The sequence below is a fragment of the Balaenoptera musculus genome, chromosome 12 (genome assembly GCF_009873245.2).
Source record: "Balaenoptera musculus isolate JJ_BM4_2016_0621 chromosome 12, mBalMus1.pri.v3, whole genome shotgun sequence".
NCBI classification, from domain to species: domain Eukaryota; kingdom Metazoa; phylum Chordata; class Mammalia; order Artiodactyla; family Balaenopteridae; genus Balaenoptera; species Balaenoptera musculus.
Genome location: NC_045796.1, coordinates 59,644,448 through 59,667,809, shown reverse-complemented (window position 1 = coordinate 59,667,809; position 23,362 = coordinate 59,644,448). Strand labels below are relative to the sequence as shown.

At 35.6% G+C, this 23,362-nt stretch overlaps 1 protein-coding gene across 15 annotated transcripts in view; it reads right to left on the bottom strand.

Annotated features, from left to right (window-relative positions):
* The window catches only part of USP45 (ubiquitin specific peptidase 45), a 69,529-nt gene that overhangs the window by 17,839 nt on the left and 28,328 nt on the right, over positions 1-23,362 (bottom strand). For 13 of the 15 annotated variants that reach the window (XR_005022182.1, XM_036871741.1, XM_036871746.1 and 10 more), the window contains 3 exons: positions 19,929-20,059; positions 11,927-12,014; positions 749-830 (listed from right to left, as the gene is read on the bottom strand). Coding sequence is in view for 14 of the 15 variants with exons in the window: in XM_036871741.1 (XP_036727636.1) it covers positions 749-830; positions 11,927-12,014; positions 19,929-20,059 (301 nt within the window). In the remaining variant the exon portion in view is untranslated. Of the gene's footprint in view, positions 1-748; positions 831-7,555; positions 8,450-11,926; positions 12,015-19,928; positions 20,060-23,362 lie in introns of those variants that run through there. The other 2 variants (XM_036871757.1, XM_036871751.1) reach the window with 2 other exon arrangements.

The window sequence follows — 23,362 nt, the reverse complement described above, 5'->3', positions numbered from 1 at the left end:
TTATAAATTACAGACGTGTAGTATGTACACATAATGCTACCAAAAAAACATGTTAAAAAAGAGAGTAAAATACAAATAATATTTTTAAACATTTTCTATAAATGATGACTACACATTACCACTAGTTACTATCTCAAGGCAGAATATACTTTCCAGACAAGGTAAATCGTTAATAACATGGGATATAAATCCACACTTAAATACTGATCACTGTAAATGATCATCTTTGATTAGTTAATCATTGTTTCTGCCTCATATTTTGGCTGATGAAGAGTCAACATTAGGAGTAGACATGTATGCTTGATTTAATAGTACTCTCGTAAATAATGGTTTCCTTGCAGGAATTTTTGGAGCACTGAAGCATTTTGTCTAGTTAAGACTAGACAATATCCATAAATCCACCTATCTAAGCACACTTCAACTGCAAAATGATACAACATGATAAAAGTGAACTTCTAAGCGAGGTTGCTACTTTCAACAACCTTTCAAATCTCCCATAAGATACTTCACTTAAGGGCATCAGTGTCAATCTGTATATTTGATATTAGTTTTACTTTTTAAAATTCACATGGATTCTAACATTTTCTTTCTATGACTCGTTAGACTTACCTTGCAGCCACAGGAGTAAGTACACCCTCCTTTTAAGGCCATTAGTTCACATAATGCTCAGTTCCTTTCCCTGCCCCGAAAAGAAACTTACAATATTTTCTTCTAGAAAAAAGTTTTAATAGTGAAAGAGTCAACATACCTTTGACTTTTTTTCTAGTTTCATCATCAGCAGTTTTAGTAGTTGGGTTGTTAAATGCTTTGAGAATGCCAGCTTGTATTCGCTATAAAACAAAGTAATAAGAATTTATTAAGAATCTATACTAGAATATATTCTTTCAAAGCATTATTTTGTGTTCCTGTAAATAGAATCCGGTTTTAGGGACAATCAACTCAAGCCTCATCCTCTTAATAAGAGGAGGACTTTCAGACAGCAAGGTACAGTGGATCTCAGTTCCCTAGTCTGTAAAATAAAATGACTGAATTTTTTAAAAAATTAAATATGTCCTTTCTTCTAGTTCTAAAATTCCATTAATGAATAATGCTCTAATGCCAAATTCTCCCCCAAACAAAAGTCAAGATTCCCAAGTTTAGGTTCTCTCTTGGGTTTAAAGCATTTTCCTCAGTCGACAAAAAGCAAGCAGCCTAGTCTCATTTTGCTAATAGGTTTAGAGTAAGTTCTCGTTTTCCCTTCTCTCCCCCATCTCTCCCCGTCTCCTGCCCCCTCCCTCCCTCTCCCCCACTCTGTCCCTAAAATGATTTACTCCTTAATTAGGACAAAAAGTAACAAATAGACCACAGGAAATTTCTTACCTATGAATAAAATCTTAATATAAATATATAAGAAGCTATTAAACTGGTCACTATGACCTCCATGTAGATTATTTTACTTATATACATAGATGACTAAAGTCCAGAATATTCTCCACAGCAAGAAGAAGATCCCAAATCTTAATTGTTGTTTTATTTGAATTTAGTTGTCAGTAACAATCATGTGTTAAAGTCATTAGCAGATCTTAGTAAATGATAAGGTTTAAGGTTCCACATCTCTTGCATGTGTTTTAGGAAAGATCCAACCTCACAAAAAACTCTCAGAATAAAACTATATATATTCCAAAAATAAAGACATTTAAGCTAATAAATTATCATCTTTTATACTAATTATGGTCCTACTTAGTAGATGAATTTAATCTTCTTTAATTCACATTTTAACAGTGGGGTGAGGGGAAAGCTTATTAATTATTCTTCAAAATATATTTTTTAAGTAAAGTCTTAATCACAGGTTTTCATATATGTGAAACCACTGTTAGACCTGGACTTCTTGGTGTGAAAATGATACATAAATCTGCTGTTAAAAAATTATTATGTCAGAGAAATTAAACCCAACTGCAGACTTCCCAGAGAATAATAAAACTTTGCATATCAGAATCCAAGATACGTTCCACTGTTCAGAAGAAAATTCACAGCTTTATATATTTAAATCAGTTGAAAAGAATAAAAACAAATGAATGAAGCAGCCAACTTATAAATTTAGAAAAGGACATCAAGCCAAACAAAAGGATAAGGAAACAGTTAAACAAGATAGAAGTAGAAATTGAAGAGAATAAATGAATCGAAAGCTGACTCTTTGAGTAGCAGGGATAAATAAACCTACCAACTAATCTAAATCAAGATAAGGATGAAAAGCCCAACATCACACATCACGAAAAAGGGAAATCAATAACAGAATTAAAGACTTTGTAAGTAATCATGAGAGACCACTTTGCTCAACTCTCACGCAATTACATTTGAAAATTCAGGAAAAAAAATAGATCATTTTCCAAGCAATTAAACCCAGAAGAGACAGAAAATTTTCCAGCTTTCAAAGGGAGGGAAAAAAAAGAATACTGTTAAAGTCACTGAATTAAGTACTATCTACAAAAAGCTCCAGGTCCTAACAATTTCACAGAGGAATGTCACTAAACCCATGTTCCAGGGCACAGAGAAAGGGAAACTTCCAAATTATCTTCATAAAGCATAATATTGGTACCAGAGCTGACAGAGTGTACACACACATATCAATATCACTCATGAAAAAATTCTAAATAAAATATCAGCAACAGAATACAGCAGCACATTAAAAGAACAGTACAGTATGACCAAGAGGCTTTTATTCTAGTAATGCAGGGATACTAGGGAAATCTATTAATATAAGCCATCATATACACTGAGAAAAAAATTATAAGATCAAATCCCTTGATATTCCCTATTCACTACTATTATTTACCACTAATGTTTTAGTTGATGCATTTGATAGAAAAATAAATGTCAGAGGTATAAAATATAAAGGAGATAAAATTATTTGCAGATGATATGACTTTTTACTTAGAAAAGCCAAAAGAACCAAATGAAATAAAATACTACTATAATAATAATAAGAGAATTTAATATGGAGTATATAAATATAATGAAGTAAATTGCCTTCACACACACAAACAAAAGCCAGTTAGAAGATATAGAAGATGGACCTAGAGACTGTCATACAGAGTGAAGTAAGTCAGAAAGAAAAACAAATATTATATACTAATGCATATATGTGGAATCTAGAAAAATGGTACAGATGAACTGGTTTGCAAGGCTGAAATAGAGACACAGACATAGAGAACAAACGTATGGACACCAAGGGGGGAAAGTGGGGGGTGTGGTGGTGGTGGTGGGATGAATTGGGAGATTGGGATTGACATGTATACACTGATGTGTATAAAATAGATAACTAATAAGAACCTGCTGTATAAAAATAAATAAATAAAATTCTAAAAGAACAAAAAAAAACAACAAAAAAGAAGATACAGAAGAAAATAACCCATTTATAATAGCAACTAAAAAGAAAATAACTAGGAATAAACTAAACAAATGTGTAAGATCTGAATGAGGAAAACTTCAAAACACTTCTGAAAGAGACAAAAGAAAACTTGATCAAATTGAAAGACACACCATATTCCTGGACAGGTCCTACCATTACTAACATTTCAATTTCCCCACCTCCCCCACTCCCTGCCCAATTTATTCATTTAACACAATTCCAGTGAAAATGGCAATAGTATGTATGAGGTTTAGGGTTTTGTTGTGTTTTGTTTTAATGTGAGAGGTTGAAGGGAGAGATCGGTTCTAAACTAGATATGGAAAAATAAATAAGAATAGCAACGAAAACTATGGGGAGGAGGGGAAAGTGTAGTAAGAGTTGACTGGTCCTACTAGATTTACTAAATGCATTAAAATGTTCATAATTGAAAGTATGACTCTAGTATTCAAACATATCGGCAAACAGAAACAAGGGGAAGTTGAGAAATAAACCCAAAGGCATATGAAAAATTAGTATAATTAGGGTGTGACCAATTTAGTAGGAAAAGCATACTATACCGTTTGGATAGGATAGCCAAATGGGAAAAAAGGAAATATCATGGAAAAGGATAAATTTCAATGGATCAAGATTTAGATCTAAAAATTAATCATAAAGAAGAAAACATGGGAAAATTCCTTTATAATCTTGGAGTGGGAATGCCTTTTTAACAATGACTCAATAGCCAGAAGCCATAAAAAAATAAAAAATTTAAAAAAGATTTTTAAATTCAAAAAAAAAATTTTCAGCTTTACATTTAAAAAAAAGCTACTGCCACATTATAAGCAAAATCAAAACACGAATGACAAACTTGGAAACATATTCCCTCCCTAGTACACAAAAAGCTTTTAGAAATCAGAAAAGGATCAAAACCTAGTAGAAAAATGGGCAAAAAAATAACAGATGAAAAGATATTCAGTTTTGTTCAAAAAGAGAGACATGTACACTAAAATTACCCTGAGATACCATTTTCTACCTATCGGATTGGCAAAAATTTTAAAGTTTGATACAATAGTATTTTGGTGAGGTTATTGGAAAACACTCTCCATATATGTTATGTTGCGGCTAGAGTGAAAACTGTATGCCTACGGAGGACAATTTGGTAATAGCTATCAAAATTCCACATGCATGCAATCTCATTTCTATATTTATACAGATATACTTACACACATGCAAAATAACATAAATACATTATTCATCATAGCATTGTTCATAAAAGCAAAAATACTGGAAACAACATATAAGCGATAATTGATAAGGAAACGGTTAGAATTGGTTAAAAAGGAATTGGTTAAAAAAAAAAAAAAAAGGACACTTCCTATTTTCTGATATGGAAAGATTGCTACAATATCCTACCTGATAAAAAGGCAGGGGCATATATAGTAAATGTCACTTTTTGAAAAAAGAAAGGAAAAAATATGCATATATGTGTGTATATATACATATATATATATATATATACACCAGCAAATGAGAGTATAAACCAAGAAAGACAATAATGTGGTTTACAGGCAACAGCAGGGCCAACACATAAGAGAGGCAAAGGGAATTTTCAGGAGTACAGTGAGGAAGAATTCCAGAATGATGCCTACACATCTAATGTGGGAGGCAACCAATCCAGAATGGAGCAGCGACACTTAGGATATGGACGTATTGTTGACACCAAGATCTCTTCTGCCATTCTACCATGTTTTTAATCTGAGAACAGAACATACAGGGAATGAGCTGCTAATGTTATTCTCCCCTCCGTGCCCTGCTGCCTGGATCAGCAGAGGATACACATTACCCCTCAGAACTGTTCTGCTCGGGCCTATTCCTGACAGCCATGAGGTGGGCCATGATGAACTCAGAAGCAGAAAATACAATACAGAGCAGTCTCCAACCTTTTGGGATCAGAGAGCTAGTACCTGGTCTCTTCTACACCTCTGCCAATTGACTTTGACAGGCGTGGCTCAGAACACATTCATGATCTGGCCTACTGACTTCCCCAGAAAGAGCTCTTGTAAACTCTGGGAAGCCAAAGCCAGACTATGTTCCAGAGATTCTCTCATCTTTTTTGGGGGACGCTTCATCCAATAATGGCAATAGGTTTGTGCTTGTTACCCAGTTTTATAAAACTGAACAATATATTATTTAAGCATACAGAGGTAGCTCTCAAAAACTATAAGAAAAAGCAAGGGAATGATTTCTGTAAAAGTCAAAATAGTGGTTGCCTCTGATGAGGAAGAAGTATTTGAAAAAAAGAAGTAGGTAGTTTTTATGGTACTAATAACATTCTTTTTCTTTTTTTTTTATAACTCTGGGGGTGGTGGTAGGGAGAAGTGCTAATAATATTTATAATAATATTATGCTTTAAACCATATGTATATTGGTACACGTTCTTCTGTATGTGTGATATGTTTTACAATAAGTTTTTAACACCCTCCCCCAATAATTATGAAAGTGAGTTTTGTTTATTAACTAGCCTATGATCAGCACATTTTATTTCCTAGAACGGCTCACTATTCTCTTCAAGTGTTATTTTGAAAGTTAATGCAATGTATACCTCACATATATACAAAGTAGGGTATAAAAGTGAACATACAGCAATCCATACCATGTCACACTCTCCTGAAATATACTTATATGTGAAGGAAACTGAAATAATGTGTCCCAGAAGCTATTAAATACTGAAATAATCTCCAATTCAGACTCAATAAACGTGAAAATTTGTATAATTTCGATATTGTCTAAGCTAAACTTGACTTTTATACCTTGAACAGAGAACTTATTAAACTAAAATATGAAAATTAGAATGGTGTGAATTCCATGTAAGAGAAACTTTTAATGGACTTAAATGAAAGATGCCAATAAATACCCATGTTCACCTATAAATATTTAATATAACTGTAAAAAGCCTCTCCAGCCACTAAAGATAAAGCCTCTAATTCAACTTAGAAGTCTGTAAATTTATTCTACAATTTTGAACATTCAGACGACTTTCAATAGAATTTAATGAGTCTTTACCATACTGTAAGATGTAAGCTATGATATCACACTTTTAAAAAAGAGTAAAAACAATTAAGCTGTTTAAATTATTGACTTTTAAACTATTAGACTTTTGTTTTTTTATTTTATCCTAGCCACAAATTTATATTCTCTGCTCTAAACTGTTAAAGAGTTAGTTAATAGGTAGTTCATCAAGCTGAATAAAATAAATAGGCTTAGGTCCATCTCCAACCTTTCATTGTTGTGCTTTGAACCATTTAGGTTTAAAAAAAAAAAAAGACTTTGGTTAGGGAGTGACTAACAACCACGGCACATTAATCATTTAGCAGTACCCATGTTCGACTAGTTCAAATCTCCATGTTAAACTTCTTTCAAAAATAATGCAAACACTCATAATTTAAGTTAGCTGAGATATTCTACCTTTAAAATAATCTTACCCAGTAACGTATTAAAGCGATATATCTTTGATAATGCAAATGTAATTATCATTAATTTAGAGATAGCTCAAATTAAAAGGAAAAAAGTGAAGAAGCATATATTTCTAAGGTAAAAAGACTGCCTATAAAAGAAGTTCTTATTGTGAATTTGATTTTATTTCACACATAAAAAATTCAGAATTTTTGCACAAATGATCCCTTTAGCTCTCTACTCAGCAAGAGCGAGTTATATTCCTCAACTTCAGAGTCATAAGAAAAAGACCCTAATGAAACAATATGAAAAGAGGTCAGTAGTTTTTAACCATCACTAGAAGAGTCTGGTGGCAGACATACCGCTGTAGCCTTCCTTCAATCAAAAAACACATGGCAGAGACAAACTACAACAGCTGCCCGATTAACAGCTGCGGAGTTCCCAGGCCAGACAATGCAGCTCCTGCTTGGGTACTCACTGTAACTGACTGGCACGACTGTCCTTGCTTACGAGACTGAATAGATCCACAGACCTGACATTTTAATTCTGCCACACCATCTAAAACCCTCAAATAAAGGAAGAAAGATAAGAGCTTTCAGAAACCAATGTTTCCTGCTGTACTGCCTGAGTTTTCAAGATACTGTGAATCATCATAATGCATCATTATGACAAAAGAATAATTTAATTGTAACAAAGAATGCCATCAAGTAATAAAAGTAAAACAGAAAAAAAATTATAGGGATAGATTTTATTGTTTTATTTGTAATATCAACAGAGAAAAACATTGTAAAGAGTGACTTTTAATTCCATTTACAATGATACATGACCACCATGTAGCAAATGTATCCTGCAAATCATAGGGGAAAAAAATTATTCTAGCAACTGATGGTTTGAATTAATCCTAAAGTAACTACTATGTCATCTATAGGCTAAGAAGGTCAAAATGCATTTACTACTCATAACACAAAGACAGAGCATCTCTTTCCACCTTGCTACCTTGTATCAACCCCTTCAAGAAGAGTATCAATGTATCATAGTTATTAAATCAGAGTTAACTTTTTTCAAATAGTGAAATAATTATGGTTAAATTTTAAATAGCAAGCTTAAAAAATGGGTTATTTATACTAGTCACTAATGACCAAGCATTAAAATTAAACTTTAATAAGCAGTATTGGATAAAATTAGATAATTAGTTTGGAGGTCACAAAGACTTAAGTTTGAATCTCCATTCTTGATATCAGTTTCTAGATCTAAGAAAATGTGATCAAATATTAACTCAGGGGGATTGTGTTAATGTCCCAAAACTTAACTAATTACAAATCTCTTTACTGACTTTTTTCAAAACAAAGTACAGGTAAAACATAGCGCAGAATTACCCTGTCAATTTAACAGTTTATTCAAATTATAACATATTCAAAGTAACTGCAAATCCCCAAGTAACTAGCTAGTATAACTCATTTAAGAGACTTTGTTTTCTTCCCAATTCAAATTCTCAAGAAATACTGTCCATTTAAAGGGTAAGCACAGGGAATTCCCTGGTGGTCCAGTGGTTAGGACTCGGTGCTTTCACTGCCAGGGGCACAGGTTTGATCTCTGGTCTGGGAACGAAGATCCAACAAGCCATGAGGCCTGGCCAACAAAAAAAAAAGGGCGTGGGGTGGGGGGTAAGCACAGACAACATATTCAACAAACAATCACTGAGCACTACTGTGTGCAAGGCACATGGGATACCATTCCTTGAGGAGAGCACAGCCTAAGAGAGATGATAGACGTAAATCTAAATAGAAGGTAGTAGGGTTCATAATCAAAATACATAAAAATAGATGGCAGAAAGGGAGTGACACCTTCAGAAGTTGAATTCAACTAATTTAATATGAAAGTCTAACAACAGCCAGTTAAGGATAGGATTGTAATATACACTGTTTGGTAGCAGGAGGGTGTAATTAACTCATTCTTTAAGATAATTTACAAAAAAATATTAGAACCATAACTCTCTCTTCACTGAAAACTGGCCATTAGGAGTAAAGAAACACTACAATGTTATGTACAATTCAAACAAAGTAGAATTTTTTTTTTTAAAAAAAAGGAGGGTCCGCCCTGCCTAGTGAAATTAAGAAAACACTCCCGTTTACCATTGCAACAAAAAGAATAAAATATCTAGGAATAAACCTACCTAAGGAGACAAAAGACCTGTATGCAGAAAATTATAAGACACTGATGAAAGAAATTAAAGATGATACAAATAGATGGAAAGATATACCATGTTCCTGGATTGGAAGAATCAACATTGTGAAAATGACTCTACTACCCAAAGCAATCTACAGATTCAATGCAATCCCTATCAAACTACCACTGGCATTTTTCACAGAACTAGAACAAAAAATTTCACAATTTGTATGGAAACACAAAAGACCCCGAATAGCCAAAGCAATCTTGAGAACGAAAAATGGAGCTGGGGGAATCAGGCTCCCTGACTTCAGACTATATTACAAAGCTACAGTAATCAAGACAGTTTGGTACTGGCACAAAAACAGAAATATTGATCAATGGAACAGGATAGAAAGCCCAGAGATAAACCCACGCACATATGGTCACCTTATCTTTGATAAAGGAGGCAAGCATATACAGTGGAGAAAAGACAGCCTCTTCAATAAGTGGTGCTGGGAAAATTGGACAGATACATGTAAAAGTATGAAATTAGAACACTCCCTGACACCATGCACAAAAATAAACTCAAAATGGATTAAAGACCTAAGTGTAAGACCAGACACTATCAAACTCTTAGAGGAAAACATAGGCAGAACACTCTACGACATACATCACAGCAAGATTCTTTTTGACCCAGCTCCCAGAGAAATGGAAATAAGAACACAAATAAACAAATGGGACCTAATGAAACTTAAAAGCTTTTGCACAGCAAAGGAAACCATAAACAAGACCAAAAGACAACCATCAGAATGGGAGAAAATATTTGCAAATGAAGCAACTGACAAAGGATTAATCTCCAAGATTTACAAGCAGCTCATGCAGCTCAATAACAAAAAAACGAACAACCCAATCCAAAAATGGGCAGAAGACCTAAATAGACATTTCTCCAAAGAAGATATACAGATGGCCTACAGACACATGAAAGAATGCTCAACATCATTAATCATTAGAGAAATGCAAATCAAAACTACAATGAGATATCATCTCACACCGGTCAGAATGGCCATCATCAAAAAATCTAGAAACAATAAATGCTGGAGAGGGTGTGGAGGAAAGGGAACTCTCTTGCACTGTTGGTGGGAATGTAAATTGATACAGCCACTATGGAGAACAGTATGGAGGTTCCTTAAAAAACTACAAATAGAACTACCATACGATCCAGCAATCCCACTACTGGGCATATACCCTGAGAAAACCATAGTTCAAAAAGAGTCATGTACCAAAATGTTCATTGCAGCTCTATTTACAATAGCCAGGACATGGAAGCAACCTAAATGTCCATCGACACATGAATGGATAAAGAAGATGTGGCACATATATACAATGGAATATTACTCAGCCATAAAAAGAAATGAAATGGAGGTATTTGTAATGAGGTGGATGGAGTTAGAGTCTGTCATACAGAGTGAAGTAAGTCAGAAAGAGAAAAACAAATACAGTATGCTAACACATATATACGGAATCTAAGGAAAAAAAAAGCCATGAAGAACCTAGTGGCAAGACGGGAATAAAGACGCAGACCTACTAGAGAATGGACTTGAGGATATGGGGAGGGCGTGGGGTGAGATGTGACAGGGTGAGAGAGTGTCATGGACATATATACACTACCAAATGTAAAATAGATAGCTAGTGGGAAGCAGCCGCATAGCACAGGGAGATCAGCTCGGTGCTTTGTGACCACCTAGAGGGGTGGGATGGGGAGGGTGGGAGGGAGGGAGATGCAAGAGGGAAGAGATATGGGAACATATTGTATATGTATAACTGATTAACTTTGTTATAAAGCAGAAGCTAACACACCATTGTAAGGCAATTATACTTCAATAAAGATGTTTAAAAAAAAAAAAAAAAAAAAAAAGGAGGGTCCACCCTGCCTAGTAACATAGTAAACACCTACCACAAACATATCAGCACTTCATTTTCACCTGGTTGCTCTACTACCGTATTAATATTTAGATTAAGAAGGGTATTCACCTTGAACAGAAAACAGGATTTCACCTGTTATTAACAATTATGATTGGCAGGGGCTGCCCAGAGTGCTATGTTGAGAATGATTCTGAGACTGAACCCTGACTCAGTGGAACTGTTATGAATGATTAGCAGGGTCTGCTATGAGAGAGAAAGGGAGGAAGTGGAGGATATGTGCCGTGTATTTGATATCTTGCATCTTTAATATCTTGTATTTTCTCTGAAAAATTGTATCCTATTTGCATAGGACCCCACCAAAAAAGGTGAATATAACTAATTTAATATTAAAGTCAACCAACAGCCAATCAATTAAGGGACAGGATTACAATAAACCCTGTTTCAGAAATCTAACCAGTCCTTTTTTACTCAGAAACAGTCCCTGATCCAGGAGGCTGGGACCCCAATTTCCTGGTTCCTGAGTGGACTGCAAACCAACGTGGGATAATGGGACTTCTCTCTTTTGGGAATTTAGAATTGGGATTCACAAGCAGCAAGCCATGGTGGTCAGGTGCTACCATTCAGACAGGGAAGCAAAGAAACTACTCTGTCCACAGAGAGATGGGTAAAGAAAATCTATAGAGCCAGAGAAACTGGGGGAAAAAGGAGAATACTTTCCGGATTCCTGAGAACCTTCCTGTCCTATATCCCCCTTTATTTGGATTATTAGATTCCCTTTTCTTTATTTAAGCTAGTATTAATTAATTTCTGTTATTTATAGCCAAAGGGCATTAACTAATAAAGGGTAACAGAGTTGTGAAAGAGTGAAAAAATAATCTTCTGGTAGAAGGGGCAAAAAAGTGGGGGGAAGAGAAGAGTAAATAGAAGTTTTTTAAAAAGTCAAATTACTCTCAACCGTATATTAAAATTTTGGTAAAAATTCCTTCAGTTTTGTACCCTCTTCTTAAGAGAATATGTGATAAACACAAACCTGACCTTTGTTTCTTCTGTCCTCACTGCATCGAGCAGATAATGAAGAAGCTCCTGACTGTCCTGTTGTTGAAAACTTTTAAATCCAGGGGCCCTATGGTTTAAAAACAAAACAGGAAAGAAAAAAAAGAACAATCATTTTATCAACAATATATTATTATTATTTAAAATCACCTTGAAATAACATATATTCTAAGATTTAATTTACTCCTTTTTCTATAAATAGAAAGACAAAATGTGATTACTGTTCCAATTAGGATGAGATCTTCAGTACACTGAGAATAAGATGGCTAAACACTTATTAAGCAACTACTACATGCCAAGTACAGTACATATGTTAAGCTTCACATAATCCTGAAACAAGCTTGGAATGTACTATTTTCTTTAGCTTATATAAGAGGGTTCAGAGGGACTATTTAATTTGCAAGGTCACACAGCAGGTAAAAAAACAGTATTCAAACCCAAGCTACTGTGATCTATTATCTTCCTACCTTATATAACCAAAAGAAAAGCAAGAGATTATTTACATTAATATAAAAAACTATAAACTGTTATCTCTATGAAGGTTTTCATTTTATGAATTTGACAATCAGATTTCCTGTGTATTAACTAAATAAAAGGATAAGGGGTTATTCATGGAGAAATCAGCACAGCAAATGTTTAGCTGATTTCAGTAACTTTAAAAAGTAATATTTACTGCAATTAACTCAATGCTAAAATGAATATTTTTGCCTTAAATGCAAACAATTACTAAATTTAAAAAGTGCTCTGAGCTAAGATGAAGAAAGAATTTTGTCAAAATAACACAAAATAGTAAAACTATCTCATGGTAGTACAAGTTTACAATGGGCTTATTATTACCATTCCCTTATTATGTGGTCTAATATTACCACATATTTCATTTGATGTACACAACAATGCTTTTAAGGAATTCATAAATACATACTCTGCCATTTTATATAAGGGACTTGAGCATCCATGGAGTTTGGTATCCTCGGGGGTCCTGGGACCAATCCCCTGTGGATACCAAGGGACAACTGTAATACGAACTCCGTTTTACACTTGACAAAACTGAAGAACAAGTTGAGTGCCACTGACATAAATCCAGGTCTTCTGATTCTTGAGTCCAGTACTTTAAGCATTATTCCTCATTATCTCATGATGAATATTCATCCTAGTAATGTACTAGTGTGAGTCCCTGGTGCTAAAACACTCTCTGAACTACTAGCGAATCTAGCCTGAAACAGGAACCATCATTTCAGTTACTCACTCTTGCTAAGAAGTAGCAAATAGCAGCATGATGTAGAGAACACTTTCACTTACTCCCTTGGTGGGCTTCCCTTTCTGCGTGTGGTGGATAGTGCCCACCTCCTAGATCAGAGGTGAGGACAGAAACCAAGATGGATACAAATTCCAACCCCCTTAGGGCCTCCCCAGCTGGAATTCATAAAGGCAGAAACTGCATGACACTACACTTAGGCTGTAGGTATCAGGAAAGGTCTGTGAAGTGGAAGAAGACTGGGAGGGGAAATGGGGATCCTTCAGAGAGCCTCACCAGCCAGGTGGCAGGTAGGAGGAGACAGTTTATGGCTTTCGAAGTAGACACACAGGAAGAAATAGTTCCCAAACAAAGGAGAAACTGTCTCTACCGTGTCTCTACCTATAGCTCCATCTCAACCATGCTCAAAGCACTTACTGCCTTCTAAACCACTGAAGAAAATTTAATAAACCTAGATTTTTTTCTTTCTTCTTTTATTTAGGGCTGGGGAACAAATCATATGATGACTTACAGAATCTCTAATGGAGCCTATCTGAGCTACCAATAAATACCAAAAGAGACCTTCAAACTTAAAGGATAAAAATAGAAAAATCACTAAATATATGAAAAAATTCACCCTATTCAAAACAAGGGAAACTCTAAACATTCACAGGAACTGTGCCTTAGTAAAAGTGTTACTGTGGGAAAGAGTTGAGAACTTTCAGAAATCTCATATTCTAAGAGGAAAATGTATACACACTCATAAAACAGGAACAGACTGCCAAGACAAAGAAATTTAAAACGAGAGACTTCATGGAGATGTCTTCTGGGTGCAGATGAATCAGTCTGTTCATAATCCAAAAACTCTCTCTGCTCCAAACGTAACAAAATATAAAAAGAGAAAACAAACAAACAAAAAAGGCTTAAGTGGGATTCAATACAAAAAAATCTCACAGAACAAAAATATTAGAACACGAAATTGTAGGCAGACTGAAAAACAGACTTGACAGGCTCTAGGCCTGAAAGAGCTCAGCCCTGAAGTGTAAAGAAAACGAAAAGTACTTCAGACAGAGACCAGAGCCAGGATCATTGTTTAAGGATGGTTGATCTTACCAAGAGCCTGAAAGGAAGCCCTTAGGCAAGTGTTACCTAAGGCTACAACAGAACACAGACACAGCCTAGGGACCTGAACCTGAGCCAAGCCTTCTACAGACTCTTCTCCCATCTGCTAACCAGGGCAGCATGGTAACTGAATCATTAAGAGAGCTGGATCTCCAAGGCCAGCCTGGAGGGAAGGGGTGAGGCTATCATAAAATTTAAAATTTTTAGGCAGGAAGAGGAGGTGGATAGGAGGAAGGGAGGGGATGGGAGAAAGCAAAGGAGTTGAAGACAGGAGCGGAAAAACAAAAAATTCACTCCAAAGAAGGCTACAATCCAGTATTATAAAACACATAAAAAAATCTAATGTTAAAAACAACTGAAATGGGGCTTCCCTGGTGGCGCAGTGGTTGAGAATCTGCCTGCTAATGCAGGGGACACGGGTTCGAGCCCTGGTCTGGGAAGATCCCACATGCCGCGGAGCGGCTGGGCCCGTGAGCCACAACTACTGAGCCTGCGCGTCTGGAGCCTGTGCCCCGCAGCGGGAGGGGCCGCGATAGTGAAAGGCCCGCGCACCACGATGAAGAGCGGTCCCCGCACCGCGACGAAGAGTGGCCCCCACTTGCCGCAACTAGAGAAAGCCCTCACACGAACCGAAGACCCAGCACAGCCAAAAATAAATAAATAAATAAAAATAAAAGTAGCTATAAAAAAAAAAAAAAAAAAAAAAAAACAACTGAAATGAATTTACTTCACTCCAAATAAATTTTATAGAACTGTCCCAAAGATGTTGCCATAAATATGTTGAGAATGTCCAAAAACATAAAATAAAGGCATAACTGCCAATAAAAGCCCAGATACTACAAAAAATAGAAAAAAATTTAAATAAGAACATGTAGATATAAGATAGCAAATTAAAATATTAGAAATAAGGAAATAAAACTACAGATATAAAAATACAAAAAATAGGATAAACTCTAAACTATACACAGTTGAAGGGTAAATTAGTAAATTAGAAGATAATACTGAAGAACATACCCAGAATACTATAGCATACTGAACTTTCATCTTTTTTTTTGGCTGTGCCGCCATGCAATCAGGATCTTAGTTCCCAACCAGGCCAACCAGGAACTGAACCCGTGCCCCCTGCAGTGGAAGCGAGGAGTCTTAACCACTGGACTGCCAGGGAAGTCCCTGAACTTTCAACTTATCTTGAGACTTTGATGACATCCTTAAGGTACATGACACACCACAGAATATCACAAAACTAGGAATATATATATGTATGTAATTTCTTCATGGACAAAACCCAAAGAAAGCTCAGCACATCAATACTAGTTAGCAACATGAAGTAATAAAGGAAGCAAAAAGGTGGGCGTGAATGAGGGACTTCCCTGGTGGCACAGTAGTTAAGACTCCGAGTTCCCAATGCAGTGAGCCTGGGTTCGACCCCTGGTCCGGGAACTAGATCCCACATGCATGCCGCAACTAAGAGTCTGCATGCCACAACTAAGGAGCCCTCGAGCCTCAACTAAGGAGCCTGCCTGCAGCCACTAAGACCCGACGCAAGAAAATAAATAAATAAATTTTTTTTTAAATGGGCGTGAATGAGAATGGAGACATAGAATCAGTCTACAGGGTTTCCCTGGTGGCGCAGTGGTTGAGAATCTGCCTGCCAATGCAGGGGACACGGGTTCGAGCCCTGGTCTGGGAAGATCCCACATGCCGCAGAGCAACTAGGCCCGTGAGCCACAACTACTGAGCCTGCGCGTCTGGAGCCTGTGCTCCGCAACAAGAGAGGCCACGATAGTGAGAGGCCCGCGCATCGCGATGAAGAGCGGCCCCCGCTTGCCGCAACTAGAGAAAGCCCTCGCACAGAAACGAAGACCCAACACAGCCAAAAATAAATAATAAATAAATTTAAAAAAAAAAAAAAAGAATCAGTCTACAGCATCTCTGAACCTTTCAGGGAAGAGTTCATGTAAAAACTAGTGACACCCAAATAAGATCTATACCGGAGTTGATAGTACTATGTTAATGTCAATTCCCTGTTTTTGACAATGCACTGCTATCATATATTATCACTGATGGAAGCTGGATGCAGGGTACACAGGAACTCTGTACTCTTCTAGTAACTTTTTGTGAGTCTTAAAACTATTGCAAAAGAAGATACTGAAGGGGAAAAAAAAGCCAGAGGAAAGCTAAAGAACTTGCTCCCAACAATTCATCACAAGTGGTCAAAGTGTCTGACAATCACCATAATAACAGAAACTTCAAGAGATTGGTTCAACTTTCAAAAATCAATCCATGTATACATACAACATGGAAAAATCTCAAAATAATTACACCAAGTGAAAGAAGCCAGACCAAAAAAAGAGTACATGTTGTATGATTCTATTTATAGTTGACCCTTGAACAACACAAGTTTGAACAGTATGGGTCCACTCACATGCAGATTTTTTTCAGTAAATACGTACTAGAGTACTACACGATCCTCAGTTGGCTGAATCAACAAATGTGGAACCTGGGATCTGGAGGGCCGACTGACTGTAAAGTTATATGCAGATTTTTGACTTCGGGGAGGGTTGGTGCCCCAAAACCCTGTGTTGTTCAAGGGTCAACTGTATACAGAATTCTAAAAAATGCAAACTAATCTATAGTGGCAAAAAATAGGTAAGGGGTAGCCCTGGAGCAGGGCTTGGGGAAGGAGTCCAGAGAGAGGGATTACAAAGGGGCCCAAGAAAACTTTTAGGGGTGACAGATACATTCATCATATTGACTGTGGCAGTGGTGTTACAAGCGTATAAATATGTTAAAACTTAACTGATATTACACTTTACATACATACAGTTTATTGTAAATCAAATATGTTCACTAAAGCTATTCAGAATATCCATTAATACAATTCACTATTTCAACAGGTTAAAAAATATATGGTTATTTTAATAGATGCAGAAAAAGCAGTCAGTAAAATTTAATACCCATTCTTTTTTCTTATAAAACAACAAACATTTATTATCTCATTTTCTCTGGGCCAGGAATCAAGGTATACCAATACCCATTCTTGATAAGATCTCTCAGAAAAAAGTAGGAATGAGAATTTCCTCAACCTGATGAAAGGCATCTATGAAAAATCTACAGCTCTTATCATTCTTATGTGTGAAAGCCTGAATGCTCTGCCCCTTGTATCAGGAACAAAGCAAGGATATCTATTACACCACTCCAACACCACACTAGAGGTCCTTGCCAGCAATATAAGGTAAGAAAAATATATAAAACGATATAGCTTGGAAAAGAAGAAATAAGATGGTCTTTGTTTACCAATGACATTATTGTCTATATAAGAAATCCCAAAGAATCTACATAAAGCTACTCTAACCAGTAAGTGAATTGAGCAAGGAAGCAAGAAAAAAGGTCAATACACAAAAATCAATTGTATTTCTCTATATTAGCAATGAGCAACTAGAAATTGAAAAAAAATTTAAGTACCAAATTACAATAACTACCATTAAAACAACCATGAAATTCTTAAGGTAAATCTAACAAAATGGGTGGATTCATAGCATGAAAGCCATAAAATTTTGATGAGGAAAAATCAAGGACCTAAATAAATGAAAAGGCATCTCATAATCATGCATTGTAAGACTCAACATTGTTAAGATGTCATTTCTCTCCAAACTGATCTACACGTTCAATGTAATCCCAACTGACAAACCAATTTAAAAGTCACATAAAAAAGCGAAGGACCTAGAGCAGTAACCCACCCCCCCAAAAAAAGAAAATTTGAGGACTCACACCATCCAATTCCAAGACTTAGTATGAAGCTATAGTAATCAAGACAGTACAGTACTGGGGTAAGAATAGACATATAGATCAATGGAACAGAACAAAGTCCAAAAACAGACCCAACATATATGGCTTAAATCTTCACCTGACTTTTTTTTTTTAATCACTTTTGTTAATATATACATATCTCTTTTTAAAGTAAATACAATATAAAGCAAAAGAAAATGCAACTTAAAAATATTTTCAAGTAACGTTTGATCCAGTAATTCTATTTATCCCACAGATGTACTCTCATAAGTGCAATGATATACACACACACACACATATCTATATGTAAAATCAAATAAGTTATATCCACATGTACTAATATAGAAAGATGTACAAAACACATTAAGCAAAACAAGCAAGTTGCAAACAATTTATTTTTATGTCTATGTATGCATAATCACTTTTGGATAGAATAAAGAAAACAGATAACAGTAGTCTGAATTTTTATCTATGGGCACCTATCATTTTAATAATAATAATTAGAAAATGTTTACAAATCTCTATAAAACCAGAAAAAAAAAGCTACAAAACAAAGTTATTTTGGGGAGAGTCAAAAACAAATTTCTAAAGTACATAATGTCCTAAAAACTTTTTAACTCTATGAGGCACCCATGTCTCTGAGACTTTTAAAGGTTTTTTTTGTCCTTCAGGTTTTGAAAAAACAGCACCTGGCAACCAAATGAAACATACAATAAACCCTCCATATTTTGGACTACATTTAAAATACCATGGCACATTATGCTAAGTGAAATAAGTCAGTTACAATAAGACAAATAGTGCATGATTCCAATTATATGAGGTACCTAGAAACGGGGGAGGGGAAAAGAGGAGTTACTAATTAATGAACAAGTTTTAGTCAAGCAAGATGAATAAGCTCTACAGATCTGCTGTTCAACACTGTACCTACAGTCAACAATAACACATTGTACACTTGAAATTTTTTTAAGAGGGTAGATCTCATGTTGTGTTCTTTCCACAATAAACTTTTTTAAAAAAGGAAATTAACATTGGTACAATACTATGAGATAAAATAAAGTGCAATAAAATATAATACAGTACCATGGCATAGGTAACTAGCTGAAAATTAAAATGAAATTTTAAAACCTGGAGATATACAAAAATGCAAGTTCACATTTAAAGAATTTGGTTTCTACATATTTTACTAACTGTGGACTGGACTAGTTTATGAGCTCCTGAAAGGGTCTGTTTTTAATAAATTATAAGTTGTGTACCCCTGGATTCTAGCAACTACTTGAAACAAAGTACGATCTCAAATTTCTATAAAGGAATAAATGAATGTCAGGTCCCTTATGACATGTGTTTATTTCTAGGCACACAAGGATTTTGTTTTTAAATATACTGCGATATCTTGGGAAATTTACTTAAATTCTGCATGCCTCAAAGCTCATCTTTAAAAATAAGAAAACTAGGTTAGATGATCTATTATAGCACTTTTAGATTTTATAATTCTATAATTTTCTCACTTTATGGTATTACAGCATGGGCTTCTGAGTCAGGACAGACATCTATTTAAACCCTATTTTTGTCACCATGAAACAAGGTAAGCTACTCAACTTCTGGGGGTCTCAGTTTCCTTATATATAAAATGGGGATAAACAATCACTTCTTCAGAGTATTATGAGATATAATTTAGATAAGGCACACAGCTGCAACTAAACGAATGTTAGTGCTTTCTCTTGGTAGTCTAGGCAATAACAGCAATGTCACAGTCAGAGTCAAACTACTCATATTAAGTGACAAACACATTAGTGTTTTGTAACTCATGATTATTTGTATTAAGAATGTAGATGTACCCACTTCTGACAAAGCTGATTAAAAAGAACTTTGGGAGAAAGTGGTCCTCTTTCAGTCTCCTTCATGCTGTGAAGAAACAGGAACAAGGCTGAGGTCAATGGTCCAGGGCTTGAAAGTTCCACCACTAATGGGTCCTTTAAAAACATGATCAACTCTATGTCAGAAATACACAATTTTTAAATAAAATATTTTTAAAAATCTAAGTTACACTCTGTTTAAATGATGACTAAATCACCTCAAGTGTATTAAAAAGCTTTATGCCCTCATATATAAGATGAATATATAAAAAATGAAATTAAATGCCTTACCTTGAAAAATACAGGTATTTTCATATCCTTTGCCCTTTACTTAATAAAACTATTAGCTTAAGAGTGAAAAACCAATCTTTTGTTGCTTGTAACTGTCCCTTAATGTGCTCTCCTAAAATAAAATTACTCATTGATATTGATATTTGTACAAATTCACAAATAATCATAAATTACATTTATGAGCAAAACCCCATACTCTTCTTTTCCCCAAATATTTTACTAACAAAATAAGGAATGGGAAATTATGTCACAAATTGGTACACTATCTCCCTCTTTTAAAGGAGAGAGACATAAAGTTTGACAAAAGCAGCTACAACTGTGTGAAGGAGCAACGCTCTTTATTCTAGAATTTTTTCCCCACCAAGTTTTATCTTCTAAAATGTTATCCTTGCTAGTAACCCTCTCCTTACAGACAATGAATAAAAAGCAGATCCCAAATATAATCCTCAGACACTATAGAATGTTATCTTCTAAGACAACTATCACATATGTTGTCTCATTCATATACTCATGAAATACAAATTACATATATATTTCATACCAACTATCCTTAAAAATCAGCCATCTAGCTAAAACCACAGAAAGGACAGGCTATAATTTTCTATAGCTTTTGAATATCATAAGTGATTTCTACAATGTTCAGTAAATTGAAAGCTACCTCAAGGGTCAAAAGTAAAATCTAAGGCAGTTTCAAAGCTCAAGCACTAAGGTGCAGTATCCCCTGCTCCCAACTTAAGTATTTTGAGACAGTTTAAAAACTTCAGAACTGAGTGAGTAAATAACCTGTTTTTTTTTGTTTTTTTTTGTTTTTAATTTTTATTTATTTATTTATTTATTTATTTATTTATGGCTGTGTTGGGTCTTCGTTTCTGTGCAAGGGCTTTCTCCAGTTGCGGCAAGCGGGGGCCACTCTTCATCACAGTGCGCGGGCCTCTCACTATCACGGCCTCTCTTGTTGCGGAGCACAGGCTCCAGACGCGCAGGCTCAGTAATTGTGGCTCACGGGCCTAGTTGCTCCGTGGCATGTGGGATCTTCCCAGACCAGGGCTTGAACCCGTGTCCCCTGCATTGGCAGGCAGACTCTCAACCACTGCGCCACCAGGGAAGCCCAATAACCTGTTTTTAAAAGTATACTTAAATTTTGAAAACAAAAGTAAGTTTATTGATGAGAATGCAATATGGGTGAATCTCACTAACATGTTGACAGAAGCCAAATGTAAAAGAGTCCATATTGTATAACTTCATTTATATATAATATTAAAACAGGCAAAACTAATCTGCCCTTTAGAAACCAGGTTAGTGGCTATCCTTGTGAGGCAGGAAGGCAGGGAATGGAAGGCAACCTGAAGGGGGCTTCTAGCTGCTGGTAATGCTCTGTTTCTTGAGAAAAATGTTGGTTAGTTTCAGTTCAGTGTATTCAGTTTGTGAAAATTCATCAGCTCTACATTTATGATGTACACTCCTCTGTGTGAATACTTTAATAAAAAGTTTTTTAAAAGTAAGCACACTGCTGCCCAGAGATAAACCCACACACATATGGTCACCTTATTTTTGGTAAAGGAGGCAAGAATATACAGTGGAGAAAAGACAGCCTCTTCAATAAGTGGTGCTGGGAATACTGGACAGCGACATGTAAAAGAATGAAATTAGAACACTCCCTAACAGCATACACAACAATAAACTCAAAATGGATTAAAGACCTAAATGTAAGGCCAGACACTTTCAAACTCTTAGAGGAAAACATAGACAGAACACTATGACATAAATCACAGCAAGATCCTTTTTGACCCACCTCCTAGAGAAATGGAAATAAAAACAAAAATAAAATGGGACCTAATGAAACTTAAAAGCTTTTGCACAGCAAAGGAAACCATAAACAAGATGAAAAGACAACCCTTAGAATGGGAGAAAATATTTGCAAATGAAGCAACTGACAGAGGATTAATCTCCAAAATTTACAAGCAGCTCATGCAGCTCAATATCAAAAAAACAAACAACCCAATCAAAAAATGGGCAGAAGACCTAAACAGACATTTCTCCAAAGAAGATACACAGATAGCCAACAAACACATGAAAGGATACTCAACATCACTAATCATTAGAGGAATGCAAATCAAACCTGCAAGGAGGTATCACCTCACACTGGTCAGAATGGCCATCATCAAAAAATCTACAAACAATAAATGCTGGAGAGGGTGTGGAGAAAAGGGAACCCTCTTGCACTGTTGGTGGGAATGTAAATTGATACAGCCACTATGGAGAACAGTATGGAAGTTCCTTAAAAAACTAAAAATAGAACTACCATGTGACCCAGCAATCCCACTACTGGGCATATACCCTGAGAAAACCATAATTCAAAAAGATACATGTACCACAATGTTCATTGCAGCTCTACTTACAAGAGCCAGGACATGGAAGCAACCTAAGTGTCCATCGACAGATGAATGGATAAAGAAGATGTGGCACATATATACAATGGAATATTACTCAGCCATAAAAAGAAATGAAATGGAGGTATTTGTAATGAGGTGGATGGAGTTAGAGTCTGTCATACAGAGTGAAGTAAGTCAGAAAGAGAAAAACAAATACCGTATGCTAACACATATATATGGAATCTAAAAAAAAAAAAAAAAGGTTCTGATGAACCTAGGGACAGGACAGGAATAAAGACGCAGACGTAGAGAATGGACTTGAGGACATGGCGGGGGGAAGGGGAAGCTCACCAAGTGAGAGAGTGGCATGGACATATATACACTACCAAATGTAAAATAGATAGCTAGTGGGAAGCAGCTGCATAGCACAGGGAGATCAGCTCGGTGCTTTGTGACCACCTAGAGGGATGGTATAGGGAGGGTGGGAGGGATACACAAGAGGGAGGGGATATGGGGATATATGTATACATATAGCTGATTCACTTTGTTATAAAGCAGAAACTGACACACCATTGTACAGCAATTATACTCCAATAAAGATGTTAAAAAAAAAAGTAAGCACACTGCTGATATTCATATAAATATTAACAAATTGAATCCAGCAACATAGAAGAAGAAGAATACATCATAACTAACAGGGGTTTGTCCGAGGAATACAAGATAGGTTTAACATTTGAAAATCAATCAGTGTAGTTTA